The following is a 19118-nucleotide window of genomic DNA, read 5'->3' as shown; positions in this document are numbered from 1 at the left end:
CATTTTTTTGAGAAGGACCTGTATTATTAACGTGACAGCAGCTAAAAAAAAACATTTTATAGAATATATTAAGGGTATATGTCGGGATTGAGGATTAAAGATTATCTGTTTTGAACTCACTCGGACCATCTCTACGGTATAGGATGATAAACTTTGTTCCATCTTCTCTCGAGACCTTATGTTAACAAACTCATGCCCATGACCCCAGAAGGCGAACGTCATGTGCTTTAAAAGGCGAGATAAACTTCCAGCTCGTTCTCTTTATCTATCTCACCTTAGAGACCTGGTACAGGTATCCAAATTAATCTTATTAATTCACCATTCAATTCATCACCCAAGTGGTGCTGTGAACTGTGGTGATTATTCTATACACTTAATTCATTCTATATTTGCTTATGAATTGTGATAAGTTTATTATTCTGATCAGAGGCTAGTTTCTAACATACTAGCCATTCAACATTTCAGTACAATCACTCTATTTGCACTGCATGTGCTGTGAATGGATATTCATATTATTGTATTATTCTGATATTCTGAGGCTAGTTTCTAAACATGCTAGCCATTCAGTATTAGAGATTGTGTGAGTTAGGCTATCTCTGTTCGTCTCTAAACAGCGCTGTTATTACCTCGCTAGTGAAAAAAAAAACTCATGTGTAGCCTTTAAGTTGCTTTATGTGGCTTTTTTCAAGTCCTGTAATTTCAGTTAAATATGCAAAGTGATATGGAACTGTAATGCGGTCAAGAGAGCAACCTGGAACTATGTTCTCTGTCTTAATAATTGCACACAGAACGTTCATCAGCCAATCAGATTCAAGCGTTCAGTGGCCCCATAGTATAAATATGTTTTAAATGCTTTGTGCTTAGTAACAGACCCTCCCCCAACACAACAGTGAAAGATCCTCAGTTACCCTGGAAACCAACTGATAAGACGTTTTACGACCCAAAAGAATTTGGTCACAGAAAAAGTCCAGAGTTAACGACACAAATCTTGTAAAACACGCTTTTGCCTCAAGTTATAGACAAACCATCTGTAAATGAACATGCACCCCAGGACATTGTATGTACACGTATAACTGTCTTGAAAAATGTCGCTTGTATGTTATTTCGTTTATGCAAGTCTTATGAACAACTTCTATTTTATGTTACCTCATATATGTCATGTCTCCTATCAGATTAATGTTCACTTTGCGACTTACACTTTCACGTATGTCACATCCTAGTTAGAGACAACATGTGTTTGTTGCATTATTAGAGTATAAATGAGACCAGATCAACTGAATCACGTTTGAAACAAAGAGCCATAAAATCACCTCTTCTTTTTCTCCCTCATGGACACGACAAGCTGCGCTTTTACAGTGCGAGTCCGCGCCTTCCGGGGAGGGTAGTAATGTCACATGCTTATCTGTTTGTGTTGAAATCCTGTTTCCGTGTAGCATGGTCCTTTGTTCCAATTTCCCGCCACTAATCTGTCACCATGGTTACCCTTGTCAGTTCTGTTATTTTGTTTCTGTTCGTTATTCACGTTCTTCCCTGTTCATTCAATCTTTGTCCGATCTCCGTTATGTACCGTTGATATATAGTGTGTTGCTACCTACCTGTATGACTCACCTGCATGTCCTTTTTCATTAAACTTCATTTGAGAATTGTATTTACCTGTCTTTGCCTTCCTGCCTGCAAACAATGTGACACCTAATTAATCTGCCTATTTTTATTATTATTATTATTATTATTGAGAAAATATTGATATAGGCTAATAGTAGCATAAAACGTTACTAGGGAAATATATATTTCAAATGTTTGTTTTCTAAAGCTGTGTGGCTATACACAAATACTTAAGTTTTAGACTGCAGTCAATACAACCATTGTTTGTATTTGCATACAATGGAATCGTTACTAAATGTATTATTACATTATCATTACAGACATGTTCCATAATTATAAAGACGTACAGGCTGCACAAATGAATTTAAATAAGATAAAACATCGAATGTTTTGGCAACATAGATTTTAATGAAGCAAAAAAAAAAAAAAAAAATTAATCACAAAACACACAACATACATAAATCATTATTACACAGGCTTTACAGGACAAGGCTGAGAAGGTTAACCACAATATTCCATATTATAACCACCATATCAGTCATAAGCAAGATTTGAGGTCCAAAAATGTAGATGACTAATATCTAAACAACTGCATCAGTGGATTTAAGTACTAAACTGAGAGTGGCAGTAATTGCTGCTTGTTCATTTGTACTGTCCGCGAAAATGTCGACCTCTTTATTTTTTGTTTAAATCATATGGAATATGTAATTAATAATTATTTGATATAATGAACATCAAGGCAACAAGGAATAAACCACAGGTTAATAAGGCATTCTCAGTGGTAAAAACGGTACAAACACGGCTCCAAACCAACACCAGAGCTTTATCTGAAATACTGTGCATCTCACTGAATTATATTTAAAAAAAAATGAATCAACTATGCTTCACAGATGATTGTGTTGTTATTGAACCATTGACTTGGCACAATACATTAAACAAATGATGAATCAATATTAATATATAACTTCATTTGTAACCACCCTTCACTGTTTCTTTTTTGACAGCAAGCACGGCTAGTGGCCGTTCAAGTAGTAAGTATAAGAGATGAGAATATAATCTAGTTTATGAGACATTCATTTACTAATGACAGCAAGATTTTAATGAATTTACTCCCGAGTGAGTAACAGCAATTAAAGCATTAAAGTATCTCAGCGCAATGTTATTAAGCATACATGACAATTCCTTCAACAAAAATCTCATATTAACAATTTTAACAAAAATTATAATAAATTAATTCAATTCAATTGCATATCGGTCACATGAGGGGCTTGAAATGTTTGAAGGGCAAACTAAATAAGGTTTAACTATTTATTTTTCATTCGTTTTTCGTTAATTCAGATACCACCTTGAATCATCTGTGCTTTGAGTCACTCATTCAACCAGTTCGTTCAAAAATGCTGATTCATTCAGCAACAAAACATGACAAGTGAGTCACTAAATTAATGACTGAAACGATTCATTCAAAAAGGAATGGAATTGTTTTGGTTTTTTTTGGCAGAGCAGCTTATGACTATTGTTAATATGTCTTACGTTAATTACAAATGTTAATATGTAATATGTGTAACATGGAGACAATTATGTAACATGCTAATGTATCTCTGAAACTGTAAAATTACCATATTACAGTAAAATGTGCATGTATCTCATCCCTAGATGCTTTATTGGTGATTAAGGATGAAGATCTTACGTATTACCACCTTCATAACTGTTTAATTTGACCTTCAAAATCTCTAAAAGTGTAGAGAGAAGTAAAGAGTATTTTGCAAAATCTCAAGCTAGTTATGTTAAGTTCAAGTAAGTACAAAATATGAGTATGTCAAACTGACTAGATATGATCCATCAAATTTATATTATTTTCCCTCATGAAGGCAGAAAGAAATACTAACCAGAACAAAATCATAGTTTTGGCCGCTTCTTTCTTGCTAATTAGACCCTCCGATTTATAGGACAACTTATGTACATGTTACAATGTGCAAAATCACAAGACCACTACAAAACTCTCATCTAACCTATAATAAAGACAAAATCTTTCCTTCGTTTGGCAGCTTTCTCAGTAATGCACTTGGCAAACAGAGCCGGAAGGGGAACAGGGGAACCAAACCGACAGCCGCTGGTCACTTCCTGCTGCTGTTGAAGCTCATTGGCTGGACCTCTTTCTGTCTGAGGTCTGTGATTGGTCCATCTTCCTCTTCTCAGGTCCCTTTCAACTCGCCTTCTGAGATTCAATGTGTAGAATCGGCCAAACGCCGCATAAGAACTTCACTTTTGGTCTGTGCTTGAGGTAGGTTGACCGAATCTGGAGGCTATGGCAAAAAAAAATTAAATTAATTGTACCAATATTTTATGTACATTATCAATTCAAATTATTTAATTTTCCACATATATGCAGTGTTAGGCAAGTTATGGAAAATGTGCAATTATTTACAATTACTAGTTACTTATTTTAAAAGTAATTGAATTACTTTGCCATTTACTGTATATCAAAAGTAATTAGTTACTAGGGAAAGTAACTTTTAAGTTACTTTTATGTCTGCTTATTCAGTGTAAATACTGTATGAAAAATACTGAACGGTCAAACACAATACACATCATATTTTTTATAATCAACAACGGTTGGTTACTTTTGTAACCAAACAGTAATGGCCTTTTCACACTTGGTCACTTAACTGTCGCTGGCCCATCGGTTGGCCCATTTGCCACTGCATGTTTAAAACAATTATATCCTATATTTATCCTAATCTAATGTCAAACTATATATCATTCGAAAGCTTTCGAACTCAAGATTCATCCTGTGAAAACCGTTTTGAAATCGGACCTTGCGTTACCATGGAAACGGTGCTCTAAATTATTCTAGCGGGCTCCTTCCCAAGTGGCGTCGTCATGTTTCATATTTATTTAACTACTTAATAATGAAAACCTTTTCTAATCTTGACAAAACACATATCGTCTGAAAGGTCTAAGTCTCATGGTTCTATATCTGCAAACTGTTTTGTGATATTTGCACAAAAATATATACATTTGACATAGGAAATTGCATTAAAAAAAATCTATGGAATTTCAATGACACCCGGTGGCTATTTGTGGTACAGCGCCTAAACAAAATCTCATGGGAACTTCAATTTTTGTGATATCAACTTCAAATTTGGAACACAAATTGATAAGACATATGACTTTGATTTGATAGTAATATTAGAGTACAAATTATTTTGTAACATATATATTTTATATTAAATATCTAGTACAGTATATTCGATTTACAGTAAATTTAAACATTTTGAAGTGATTTCACTTGGACAATACTCTGCTGACTGTCTTCTTTAAAATGAGACCAAACTTATGTCTATATTCCAAGCATTTTTTAAGTTTGGGTAGTGAATTTTCATGTATATTTTCAAAAAGGAGGGTGACAGTTAACAGGAAAAACCACGTATGTAAATTTTACTCCTGGCAAATTGTTAAAAAATAAATGTGTGAGAGGGTGTTATAGGCTTTATATGTTGTAGTCAGATATGACGGTGCTACAGCAACACACGTAGCCGCAAATGAGTAAAGCAAGTCAACATGCAAACTGCCAGAAGTGAAACTGAAAATAAGTCTTAGATGCTCAAAAACACAATAATCTTCATAAAAACTAATGACACTAAATAATCTTACTCCTATTGAATAATCTTTCTCCTATTGAGGCCTTTAATCTAGAAATTAGCTGATGAATAAATGCAGCTCATATCGATTGCTTCCGTGCATATAGCGCGGGAATTTAAGATCGGATTTATATTCATTTTGCGGAAGGGTGTAAGGTAAGACAACCTGCATGTTTTTTTTTTGTTTTTTTTTAGATTGTGTAGCCTTTTGTAACGTATCAAAAATGCCTTTTTACTGTGGTGATGGTGATACTAAACATTTGGTAAACACTTTACAATGAGGTTTCATTAGTTAACATTAGTAAATATATTAACTAACCATAAGAAATAAATTTTACCGAATTTATAAATTTTTGTTAATGATAGTTAATAAAAACACAGCTGTTCATGGTTTAGTCATGCTAGTTCACGGTGCATTAACTAATGTTCACAAGATTTTAATAAAGTATTAGTAAATGTTGAAATGAACATTAACAAATATAAATAAATGCTTTATAAGTAAAGTTCATTATTAGTTCATGTTTACTATGTAGTTAACTAATGTTAACTAATGAACCTTATTGTAAAGTATTACCAAACGTTTAAACTACCATTGTGATGCTGTTAAACAAGTGCTAACAAGTGTTTAATATATCTATGGATTTTATTATAGGCAGGACAAATCAAGTGTTGATTTGAGAGGCTAAAGCTTTGGGTTAACTCACTGTCGGCCGCTGGCCACTTTTAAAAATAAAAACTTTAATTCAACAAACAAACAAAAAAGCTCCAAACATTTTTCGAAATTAACTTAATAAAGAAATGAAACGAAATATAACTACTTGGACATTAAAAGCAAAACTGAACTATTTTAATGACTGCAACAATGTGTAATAGGGAGGATAGAAAATAAAGGCAGAGGTAGGGCCTAGATTTGAGCTTAATTTTTCACAAAAGAGAGTAACACGACTGACAAACTCATTTAAATTTCAGTAATTGTAATTGCGTTACTTGTTTAAAAAAAGATTTAGTTACATGCGTGTTACTGCTAAAAATAGTGGAATTACAGCAACGCATTACTTTGTATTGTGTTACTCCCAACACTGCAGATACGTACCTGAGGAGTATGTGTAAATATGACCCCAGGCCTGTTAGGATGTGCCACCAGGCGTGAAGCTGAGTAACCGCTCCAAACACAGGAGGCAGTCGCTGCCGTGTGGCTCTGAAAGATAACATGACAAAATAATGACTTCTTTAGTTTTTTAGTCATTTTTCTTGGCCAACAACAAAGTTAATCACAAGGAACATAGTAGATCTAAAAAATATTCTTATCTATATAAATACAATATTTGAATGTTAAGATCAATTTTGCACTTTTTGGGTAAATTTAAATATTTTTAATAGAGTAAAACTGACTAAAATGTCAAAACTATACATATGAATTTTATACAAAAAAACATTAATTATTCGATTTTTAAATATACAAAATATTTATTTGAAAATATTAAATATTTGAATATTTAATTTAGCTTTTTCTTTAAAACTAATAATTTTTTGTAAACAAAATATTAAAAGATTATATGCTATTTCAGTCAGTCAAACTGATTCTTATTTTTTAAATCTATAACATCTTTATAAAATATATCAAATATTTCAATATATTCCTAAAAATTTAAATAAATGAATATACTGCTAAATGTAAATTCAATGTAACTGTAGAACTACCTTAGAGAGTCACACATGATATTATCAATATTCCATAATACGAATCCCAGCAGGAAGACGGTTAATGAAGTAAAGCCGAGGGCTCTGAGCCAAGGATAGACCCTGCAAAGCAAAGACATGATGTTAAAGTATTTACTTTATTAAAGGTGCCCGAGAATGAATAATTGAATTAACCTTGCCATAGTGAAATAATAAAAGTTTAGTACATTGACATCACATACTGTGAGTCTCAAACATCATTGCCTCCTCCTTCATATGTAAATATCATGAATGAAAAATAAGTGCTTCTCAACATAAACCCAACCGTGACTTTGGGGATCATTTAAGGTCCCGTTCTTCGCGTGTTTTCGAAGCTTTGATTATGTTTACAGTGTGCAATATAACATGAGTTCATGTTTCGCGTGTAAAAAAACCCACTGTATTTTTCACACAATTTACTTATCTGTACAGCACTGTTTCCTCTGTCCTAAAAACGGTGATTTCCTTGTTCTATGAAGTTCCCCCTTCAGAAATACGTAACGAGTTCTGATTGGGCCAGTGCTTCCCGTGTTGTGATTGGACAGCAGCTTAGCACACTTCGCCCGGAAAGGTCCCGCCTCTTACCATAACGGGAAGATGCAAGCGCTGAATGCGCGCTCTTCTCCACGTGGAAGAGAAACAAGACCACGCCCCCTATTTTGCGTGTTCTTGTGGGCGGAGGGTTCGTCAACAAACGGTTTTAGTGACGTCATTCCTGCAGGAAGTGCAGAGAGTCCAAACCGGCCGTTCGCTGTAGGCTTTGAAAGGGAACTTCTGTTAAATAAAATATCTCGCTTGGCATTGAACTTTGAGCTTTATCATTTTACAGGTATTATTTATGCTCTAACAGCAGCATTTCACACTAACTAAAGTTTGAAAGATGGAATCGCGAAGAACGGGACCTTAAATATGTATGCCTGCAACATTTGCATCTGTCTGAACATGTGCATTGTCAGGCGGAACTGACGGAGTTCCGTCAATCTAATCTAAACTAATCATCGGGAATGCAGGTAAACAAGCTTCACACAAGGATGGCAAAAACAGCAGCTCTCATGGACACACGTCATGTTCCAGGCTGTGCAGGAGACGTGAGGACTTTTCTACCCTTCCCACAGATAAAAAATGTCAACAGTCATGGTTGATGTTTATTATAATCGTATACCACAACAATTTAATTCAAGATTGTTCGTTTGTTCGGCCCATTTCAAGCAAGCTTCACTCAGCGTCTTAAACTGAAGAAAGTGGCAATTACAACTGTATTCCTGCAAGCAGTATACCGATGTTATCCACTTATTGACTGTTTAAACAATTTCTGATTAAATTGAAAGTTTCTTAGAGAGACAGCATTGTCTAGATAACGCAAGATGCTAGTGCAGTAACAACAGGAAACTCCAAGTACCATACAAAACTAAATAGGTTGTCTAATGACAAAGGTAAATATAATTTTGTATTACAAAATACAACCGTAGATACTTTGCTTACAGATCGTTCACTCGATCCTTCTAGCAAGAGTCACCTTTTCCACCTTAAGTTAAAACGATTGTCATTTGACAAGGCTATTCATTTTGTACAAATATATATATATATATATATATATATATATATATATATATATATATATATATATATATATATTTGAGAACTGAAGTTTGTTTTTGCATGCTTGTATTTCAGAGTACATCACAGTCACTGCGTAGCCTACATTGTGACTAACGTTATATAAACATGCTAGCCTGGATGCCAGCCGAACTTAGCCCCGCCCACCAAATATTTACGTCGGGCAGTTCGGTCTGGCCTCACTCCATAGAGGAGTAATTATCCCCGAACAGAAACTGTTCGGACCAATGAATTCAGGGCAGGCTTTAGATGATGACGGACAGATGATCAACAGTAACGTAATCATGCACGTCATCAAAGGGGCTTGGATTATATTTGTTCAAATCCTAAACGGAGAGCTTGTTAGTATATGCCCTAGTATATGTTAGTATATTCACCTTCACAATTTCTCTCAGAAATGATGATCATGTTGGGTAAGTACTCTGTGTATCATTAAATTATTTGATTTTTTTACAACACCGGCAAAGATTGTGTATTCCAGCTTGATTCCAGCGCACGTGCAGACAGGGTTGCCATGTTTTTACAACAAAACCCGCCAACTACTAGCCCTAAACAACAGCTTCTCCGGGGGTTCTCCGGGGAAAAAAATGGCGTTTGGGGGGTAAAATGTGTGTTATTTTGGCAAGATTGCCTCTTAAAAATCACACTCATGGGTCTATATATCACATAATAGATGCTTCAACCCACGAACATAGAAAACAACCCGCGGAAAAAACATGGACTTGTCGACACAGTGCAGTTGAGCTATGTTGGCATTTGACAATGCGTCGCTTCGTTGCTCTGATTGGTTGTAGGTCTATCCAATTGATGTCATTTCAGCATTCGTGTGGTTGCCAGATTTCAATTATTTAATTTCCCTTAATCAGAGCTTTTCTGTGAAAAGAACACGTATACTATCCTGTGTTTTACCTAAACATGTACAATTCGGCAACCATATGCATGCAAGCTCTCTCTCGCGCGCAAATGATCTGAAAACACCAATTAACAAGTAGGCTGCATTTTAGCAATCTCCATTTGAGATGTTCTGCTTAAAGTGTCATTCAGTCAGTCTGTGTTCTGTCAGGAGGGTCAGGACTCACGAGCCGCTTTACTGAACTGCTGTGAGCTGCTGAAATAAGCCAATCAGAGCAGAGCTCAACAATAATATAATCTTCCAAATAAGGCAAAAAAGAGCATTACATCCAAGGGACAATTTCTGGGGTTGTAAATGGACCTGTAAAACTGTATCTGGACAATTTTTGCCCTTAAATAAGCCAATTACCCTCAATGTAGATATCAGAGAACAATTTAACATATTGTTTCAACTCATTCTAGGGCAACTTTAATACACAGTCACACCTTCTTAAAGGGTTACTTCCACACTGGGAAGATGAATGTGTATTTAACTGGGTCGTTTATGTAGTGGAAATGTGAAATTATTTTTGAATTTGGTGCCTTTGGTGAATTCCTGGTGAAAAACTACATTACCCTAGCCTGACAAGCCAGACCCACATCAAGATGTTTGGTCTGGAAACTCACCATAGACGGGGCTCAATCCGAGGGGCGGGATAAACGGTTGTCTTTCAAACTCCCTCTGCACGCGATAGGATAGCGCTACACCAACCGGAGCAACGAAGGTGAAACAGAGCTTGCTGACTGATTAAACATTCGCCGTATCCGGTCGGCTAAACTACGAACACATCTTCCCGCTCTTTGTTCTTTTCTCAGAGAAAAGCTTAACTCCAAGTCTTCCAGAGTCGCGGTCAGAGCTGATTCGAAAGACCGCCGCCGTTCGCCAGTTTCTGTGTTAACTAGAAGCACGCAAATGCAACTCGGCCGTCGTCATTATGGCCCCGCCCGCCGACTCTATACATGATGTGATTGGGCCATCCAGATTTTGAGGAACACAGCTCAGAATGGTATTGAGAGTGCCTAGACGACACTTGCGGGCAAATTAAATTTGCTGCCTCTAGGGTGCGTCTAGATTTCTAGGCTAACATTACCCATGATTCTGCAAAAAACTGAATGGGGAAACATCAAATTCTCCAAAACTGTTCACCAAGCTCGCAATTCAATTTTATATTTGAAATCACCAATGAAATCTGACAACAATTGTCTCAAGGCTTGAATCATGACAAATAAACAGCATTTTCAGCCTGAACAATGCTAATGCACAATCATAGACACACATCTCAGAACACTGATTGTTTCCATAGCAAACGCAGCTTCTAATGGTAGCTGCAGTGACGCAATGACTTTACTAATCAATGATTGGCTCTTTAATTTAGAAGGCGGGGCTTAGGTGTATCCGCCAAAGCATTTTTTTTTTACGTGGCTAGCATATTTTTACAACTGTTTTCCAATGGGAGTGCCGCGTTTTTAGAACGACATGAGCGTAACGAGACTCTCAGAGCAGTCGCTGAGAGTTGAAGAATGTTCAACTTTCAGTAAAAGCAGCACCAATCACTGTCACTTTTTGCCAAGCTGTCCAATAACACTGGAGGAAAGATTAGACAAATACAACACCGACCAACCGCCACATTCTGCTTGTACAACGTCAACACATGACAACCACGAAAGTATAATAACAGAACAAAATTATTTAAAACAAGAGCCAGAACAAATACTTTTCAAAATATTTTATATAGAAACAACACAGAAACAAACAATCTGTGAAATGAGATACTAGTAACGCTTGTGTGGATATTCTATAGTATAGCAAGCAAAGAGTCTCAACTGAAAAAAAACTGCATTTGCAAAACGCTCTCAAGTGCCCAGAACTTATAGAAGCACGTTTCCGCCATGAAGTAAAAAAAATCAAAAGAGTAATTGCGACTTTTATCTCACAATTGCAAGTTATAAAGTCGGAATTCAGAGATATAAACTCGCAATTGTGTGATATAAAGTCACAATTCTGACTGTTGTGACTTTATATCATGCAACTGCGAGTTTATATCTCTGAATTATGACTTTAAGTGCCCTATCTTGCACCCAGCGCAATTGACTTTGTACACCGACGCATGTGTCATTCCTATTTTGCACCCGCGCAAAGCGCGCTTTTCCCTCCACAGAAGCACGTCGCTAAACTAGTGAATGAACTTGCGCTCCCTGAGCGGTTCAGCGCAAAAAAGGAGGCGTGTTCCGGCGCAAACAATCCCTGGTGCTATTTTGCTGTTCCATTAAACAGTTGCGCCTCTGACCAGAAAAAACCTGGTCTAAAGTCAGTGGCGCGTTGCGCGTTGTTCATTAGGCTATTTTAAGGGCGCATGCTTGACCATAATGTATAGCGTGTACAACGCGCATACACTTTGCTCATGTAATCTACACAGATGCAACAGTTATTTTTGCAAATCATAAATTGTTACACTAAAAAAAAATATTAACACATTGTGGTGTGCCACGAAGATGTGAAAAAATAGGAATAAAACTAGCTTACAAATTATTCAGGCTAATTGTAGTAATTAAGGATCAGACCTGTTTGCCCAATAGTGGCAAGACATAAATGTATATAAGGACATCTGACAAATTGGTTTGTACGTCAAGAACCAGAAAAAAAAAAAAAAATCGACTGAAAAACTGAAAAAACTGTTTAACCGACGCTATTTTGGGTGGGTTTCTCCCATCCCCATACAACACAACTTCTCTGTCTTTCACTCCCTTACGAAAGGAAAATGTATTTACCAATATATTAATTGAAATATATTTATTTATATTGTAAATATATGAAATAATATATTGATGGTATTATAAAATATATTATATATTCATGTAATATATTGCAAAATATACAAATGATTGCCGCTTTCAATATATAAATATTAATTCCCATATATGTGAATATATTGCCTAATGTATTGCATGAAATTTTCCAATATACTGCAGTATATTTTTGTTTCGTAAGGGCTGCTCTTACAAGAACATCAGTCACGTCGGCTGTGAACCGCTCCTGGCGTGCGCCTGGTAAATACGCCATAATAATAGCAATCCATAATGAAACTTGCGCACCTGCTTTTAAAGGGAATGTTGGATGCCGCTCTGATTGGTTTATTCACGTTACGCCCAAACCACACCTATGAATAATGAAGCTACTTCAGACCAACCCATTTTAGATTTGCGCCGGGCGCAAGAGCCATTTATCCCGCCGGGAAAATAGCAACAGCGCCGAGACCCGCCCACAAAGTTACTTGCGCTTCGGGCTTTGACACTTCCGTTTCAGATCGTTAAAATAGGGCCCTTTAACTTGCAATTGTGAGAAAAAATGTCAGAATTGTGACTTTATAACTCACAATTGTAAGAAAAAAAGACAGAATTCTGAAATAAAAAGTCACAATTACTCTTTAATTTTTTTTTATTTAATGGCGGAAATGGGCTTCCATAAGAACTAGGCGTTTTAGCAGAGTGTCTAGCATTTTTTAGCTGGCTTGACTTATTCGCAATATTGGGCTTTGTGCTTTCTCCCATTCATAATTAATCTGAGTGTACCTTCCTCTTTCAGTCCCTCCCCTTTCTTGATAAATATCCTGTTTCATTAACAAATACATCATTTTATGGAAGTAAAATTGGTGGGCCAATACAGATTAATTCACTCACCATGTGACTATGAAAACTGAGCGAATCACCAAGAAAGCCACTAGTACAGCATACATGACCTGGGGGAAATGATAAAACTGCTGTTAACCTGTAACATCACCATCTTATATGTAAACAATTTGGTTGTTTAAATGGTAATTTCTTTTCACATGAATGTGTTGTGCTGGCAGTTTTAAATAAAAGACATCACAGCAGTGTGTGTTTACAGAAGCTTATGTACCATTCAATACCCTGAGCATGAATAGAGCCACACCTAACTGTCATGCCCTTAAACAATAAAAAAGGACAACAAACACAGACTGCAGAAGAGCCAGTTTTTTTTGACAAAACATTGCCATGCTCTTAAAGAAACATGACATGGTCAAGTAGGATAAACCAAACTAAAGAGGTTCTTAACATGAGAGTCAGGCCTCACCTGATGAAAGACAGGCTCTTTCCATATCAGGTAAATCTGCAAAAGACAAATGAGAAAGAATAATTAAAAATATAAATAAATATATATGAGGTTTTTTAGTTGAAAATTTCTGATTGTATTCATTTAAAACAAGGAAATAAACAATGTTGTATAGTTTTTTAATTAATTTTTTTTATTATTATTATTTCAAATGATGTTATTAACTTATGTAATACTTTTCTTCTTGTTTTTTTTTTTTACAATTATCTTTAATGCATTAATTATGCCTTGCAATGCACCTTATTGTGCATTATATGGTCTCATGAATATAAACAGTTTTAATACATTATACATGATTTTTACACGTTAAGTATAATGCCTAAAAAACATAACATAAAAGTAAATTCAGATGTGACAAAGGATCTGCAAATATTATAATGCATACAATGTGTTATTTGAGAGTTGATTATTTTATCTAAAAATAAATAGCAACTGAATTTAAGCTAATTCTCTGTTGTTATATTATAGTAATGTATAATGTTACATAGTTTACACTTTACAGCATTAGCAGAGAATATATATTTTTTTAGTTATAATTTAATAAATTTAAGGACAGATGATATTTGTTCAGTAAACCACTTTTTAATAATAATAAAAAAAACTATTTTATATTTAGTTTTCTCTAAATAACTAACTCTTTAAGTAAAATGTTACCATCATGCTATTTAAAATAAAAAGTTTGTACTTGTTTGTAAAAAATAAAAAAATAAAAAATAGTAAAATAGTTTTTTTTATTTTTGAGCTCTTCTGTATATATTTTTAGAAAATGCATAAGAGCAAAGAAAAACTTACCACACTAACAATAATACTGAAGGTCAGCAAAAGTGTAATTGAGAAATAGTTAACAGCACGCTTTTGCTTGAAGCACTCATATCTGTAACGTAAGATACATATTCAGACCACTCAGAAAAAAGTCAGAGAAAATGCAAGCACAATAAATGACCTACATAAAATACACTACTGTCCAAAAGTTTGGGGTCAGTCATTTGTTTCTTTTATAGAAATCAATACTTTTATTCAGCAAGGACACTTCAAAGTGATATTTATAATGTCACAAAAGTTTTCTACTTCAAATAAATGCTGTTTGTTAGGGTGTACCAGCGGTGAAGGAGTAAAATATCAGAGTCCTGAAAATACATTTTTTTGTTATATTTTTGTTTTACATTTTGACTTCTTTCAAATCCAAAATCTTAATGATAAAAACATTTTCTGTTTGTCAGATTCAATGTCTGATCCATTCAGAGGTCAAAGGTGAAAGCAGACTGTGTGACTTTGCACACAGGTGTAAGAAAGGTCAACTTACAGACAGTAGACAAACACGCAGCAGCTGTAGATCATCGGCAGCTCATCCAGTAACTAAAAACAAAAGACAATATAATCCAGAGACTGACAGCATTTGTGTGTCACTTGTGAATCATTGCTATTTCTTTGGGCATGTACTGTTAGAGAAGAGGATTTGTGGCTACGCGAATGAAAGTGAAATACGTTTTTCATGTGCTTGGGAACAAGATGGACACTTTGAAAGGCTGAGGAGAAGTCAAGCTTACCTGCATTTCATACTGTAGTGTCATGTGAAAGCTCCATGAACCAATACCTACGGCTGTAACGGAAAAAAGAGCGACAACATAAAAACAGAACAGTTAGGAAATCCATATCTGTGGGAAAGGTCACTCCTTTTGAAAAACTGACTTGTGTGTATATAAAATAATGTGCATGATGCATCTGTTCGTACCAGCGAGTCCTAAAAAAGACCACACATAGCGTATTTCCAAGCCATCTTTACACGTCTGAATGGCTCCATAAATGGGAGGTAGGATCATTATCAGGTTACTGACAGTATTCCCTGGAGAAAGCAAATAAACAATGTTTTCATGTTAATGAATGTAAATAAATATTAAAGTCACCATAAAATCCAATTGAAAATATATATTTTTAAATGAATATTGCTAGCCTGGATGCCAGCCGAACTCAGCCCCACCCACAACATTTGAGCTTGGGCAGTTCGGTCTGGACTTGATTCATAGAGTAGTAATTATGCCCGAACAAAAACTGTTCAGACCATTTAAATTGTCAGGGCGGGCTTTAGAGGGCGACGGACAGATAATAAACAGTAACGTAATCATCCATGTCATCAAAGGCACTTGGATTGAATTTGTTCAAATCTTAAACGGAGAGCTTGTTTGTCACCTTCACTATTTCTCTCTGAAATGATCATCATGTTGGTAAGTAACTGTGTATCCTTAATTTTTTTTTTTTTTTTTACAACAGCAGATTGTTTATTCCAGCATGCGTGCAGACAGGGTTGCCAAGTTTACAATAAAACCTGCCAACTACTAGCCCAAAACAATAGCTTCTTGGGGGGGGTCTCTGGAAAAAAATGGCGTTTGGGGGGTAAAATGTGTTATTTTGGCAAAGTTGCCTGCTAAAATTCACATTCCTGGGTCAATACATCACATAATTGAGGTTGATTCCCTGATTTGTTTTCAATCCTCAAATAAATGTGACGCCAATGTCACGTGATTTCAGCAGTTTGGCAGTTTGACACGTGATCCAAATCATTAATAAATACGCCCATTCATAACCATTCGAATCTTTATTTGAAGATTGAAAACAAACAGGCAAGTGAAGACAAAGCTGAAATTTTTTTTTGGGATTTTTTGGACCAAAATGTATTTTCGATGCTTCAAGAGATTCAAATTAACTAACTGATGTCACATATGGTGTGGCTACTTTGATGATGTTTTTATTCCCTTTCATGACATGGACAGTGTTGTGTACATACACTTCCATATATGTGTTTCGAAGTTGAACCGAGGTCTTACGGGTGTGGAACGACATTAGGGTGAGTCATTAATGACATCAATTTATTTCTTGGGTGAAATAACCCTTTAAATATATATATTTTTAAAAGCAGTTAATTCAGAAGCAAAATTAAATCAAATAATTTTTTACAATGCTGTTAATTGTACAAATCTTCTTTACCAAGAAAAACTATTAAAAATCACCCCCCTAAACAGTTAAATGATTTATAATAATATAATATATGAAAAAAATAAGCAGTTACACTGAGATTGTTTTTTATTGGCGACAGGCAGCATTAAACCATCAAACCTTAATGTTTGTTTATTGCTTATGAATTTCCAGTATTTTCTATGTTTTTTGTCGTTGTTGTTTTTTACTTTTTAATGGCAAGGATCCCTTAAGAATCCCCTTGTAAGATCAATTCTTTATTAGGCTTACAATATAATATAATTATAACAGCGAGCCTATAATATAATATAATATAATATAATATAATATAATATAATATAATATAATATAATATAATATAATAAAATAATATAATATAATAATTAATTGAAGTATTTAAAGTGATATCAGCTATTTATGTCAGCTTAAATGCTTCAATTTGAAAAAAACAAAAATAAACTGAAGTAATTACGGTATATAGGTTTAAATAGCTAAGTATGTTCAAGGGAACGTGAACTCTTTTATAGTTATCTAAACATCTCTAAAACCCAAAACACACACACCCACACGCGCACGCGCGCACACACACACACACACACACACACACACATCTATTTAAACTGACGTGTTGAGTTGTTTTAAGTTTGCACACTACACTTGTGTTGGGTGTAAATGTAAATGTGTTTTGTTATCATGATGTGCCCATAATTTCCACCACTTAAATTGTTTAAATTAGGAGCTCTGCTCTGGTGCTCCTTGTGGAAAAAAAATCAAGCGTCAAGACAAGCCCTGATAGGGAAGAAAAGACTGTAACAACTACATATAGTTGAATGAACTTCATCCAAACTGGCCTCTTGCACCACCAGCAGCTGGCAGACTGCTATTGTGCCTCTTTGCTGAGTGAGAGAAAACTAAACCTATGTTAGAAAGAGCTAACATGGTGTATGCAGGCCTATTGTTTTATTGTTTTGATATCTCATCATACCGAACATGGCACATTCCTTCACAAGGCAACAGGTTTCCACTGGAATCTAAATACCATCTGATCCCAATGGCACCTGCTGGTTCTAGCAGTGTTTTAAAACTTATATTTAAGATATGACTGTGCGTAATTTATGTTGTACAATACAGCTCAAATAACCAGACTGACCAAAAACCGGTATCCTAAAAACCCATTTGGAATTGCAGTGGGGATTCAAGCTAGAATTAGTGTGTGAATGTGTTAACTGTCACTCTGTGCCCTTTGAGCATCTAATCAAGCCTTAAATGTACAGTACTTGAGCAAACAACAGAGATATAGGCTATGTACAATGTGTCCTTCCATACTTTCATATCTGGTATATAATCAGCAGTTAAACAAAAGTCCACAATAAATCAATCACATAAACCTTTAGAACTTCTCCAGTTAAATCTCTACAACCATGGTCAAAGTAATGGTTTGTTAGCTTGAGGTTAACGTACTGGTTGGAAATATGCAAAGTATATTATTATTCTTACAAAAAATACTGAAAGTAGCCTAATAAATGGTACTTAAAATGGTATTTTGATTTTTATTCCATCAGTGAGCAAAACATCCCATTGAATTGCATTAAAGTAATCTTCGCGTATTAATAATGTTCGCATTGGCTCTCGCATAACTTACATATTTACAGTAAAATGTATGTGGTTACGCTGATATATCCTTTATAACTAACTGTACGTTCAACTGACTGATCTCCAGCAGCTCTGACACAAGTTATTGCTCCGATTTTAAGACAGTATTTAGTTTATAATTAAATAACGTTTAGCATAAGAAAACAGAAATAAAGAATGTTGTTCAGTTCATACTCTTTTGATTTCAATGAGAATAGCTTTTCGACGGCGTGCTCTTCCCCAAATGTCGCCACACACTGCGTTTAAATAATCTTCTTTACGGTTATGTTTTGTTTTTCCTATGTGTTATTGTGCTTTATGATACGAGTTCACCGCGTACAGAGGGTCGCTGGCCTCTTCGCTGCTAGTTACGAATCCTACTATGGCAAACGCTTATGAATTTGAAGTAGGTTACGCTGACGTTGTTTCGCAACTTGGCTTTTTAATATTAATTACGTTATTTTGACGTTGCTTCAAAACCTTCCAATGGAAAAATAACTATTCTATCAATATTAATTAGGCTGTGCTTACGATGCGTCGTAAGCGTCCAATAGCGGATGATTGCCTCATGAATATTAAGCACCAACCCTTCTCATAGTAGGATTCGTCATACTCCTCTGTCCCGTTTTAACATCCGTGTTTACCACCCTACACGACCATGAACCGTGTGTCCCGAGCACAAGCTGATCGTTCAAACGTACTTACAGAATTCTGCGATGTAATACGAGACCACATAATTCTCCTCGCACCAGTCGAGAGTTGAGGTCGGTGTTCCCCAGTAGCCCGGCCTGTCCGCCGCCGGAGCCATGATGAGAGAGAGATTCAGATAGGTCGGACGGGCGGAGGGGAGGAGTTGGCTTGTACAGTAACGGATTCAGTGCTCCATCCAATCTGTAAGGGCCTACGTGCTATAA

The 19118-nt window shown here is 35.5% G+C and overlaps 1 protein-coding gene across 1 annotated transcript; it reads right to left on the bottom strand.

The window, feature by feature from the left end:
* Positions 1-1988: 1988 nt before the first annotated feature.
* Positions 1989-19118, bottom strand: acer3 (alkaline ceramidase 3). The gene is made up of 10 exons (XM_067433437.1): positions 18910-19118; positions 15335-15445; positions 15150-15202; positions 14906-14958; positions 14395-14476; positions 13564-13599; positions 13149-13207; positions 6945-7046; positions 6337-6441; positions 1989-3905 (listed from the first exon to the last, which is right to left on the bottom strand). The coding sequence occupies exons 1-10, from the start codon at positions 19010-19012 to the stop codon at positions 3806-3808; spliced, it is 804 nt and encodes a 267-aa protein (XP_067289538.1). The 5' UTR covers positions 19013-19118; the 3' UTR covers positions 1989-3805.

The sequence above is a fragment of the Pseudorasbora parva genome, chromosome 23 (genome assembly GCF_024679245.1).
Source record: "Pseudorasbora parva isolate DD20220531a chromosome 23, ASM2467924v1, whole genome shotgun sequence".
NCBI lineage: Eukaryota > Metazoa > Chordata > Actinopteri > Cypriniformes > Gobionidae > Pseudorasbora > Pseudorasbora parva.
This window is presented reverse-complemented; position numbering and strand designations above follow the sequence as displayed.

Coding starts and splice junctions, on each gene's coding strand:
- acer3 (XM_067433437.1), bottom strand. CDS start 19,012: ATGGCTCCGGCGGCGGACAGGCCGGGCTACTGGGGAACACCGACCTCA. Junction 13,600..14,394: donor TCAGTATTATTGTTAGTGTG/GTAAGTTTTTCT, acceptor TGTCTTTTGCAG/ATTTACCTGATATGGAAAGA. Junction 13,208..13,563: donor AAGAGCCTGTCTTTCATCAG/GTGAGGCCTGAC, acceptor CATTTCCCCCAG/GTCATGTATGCTGTACTAGT.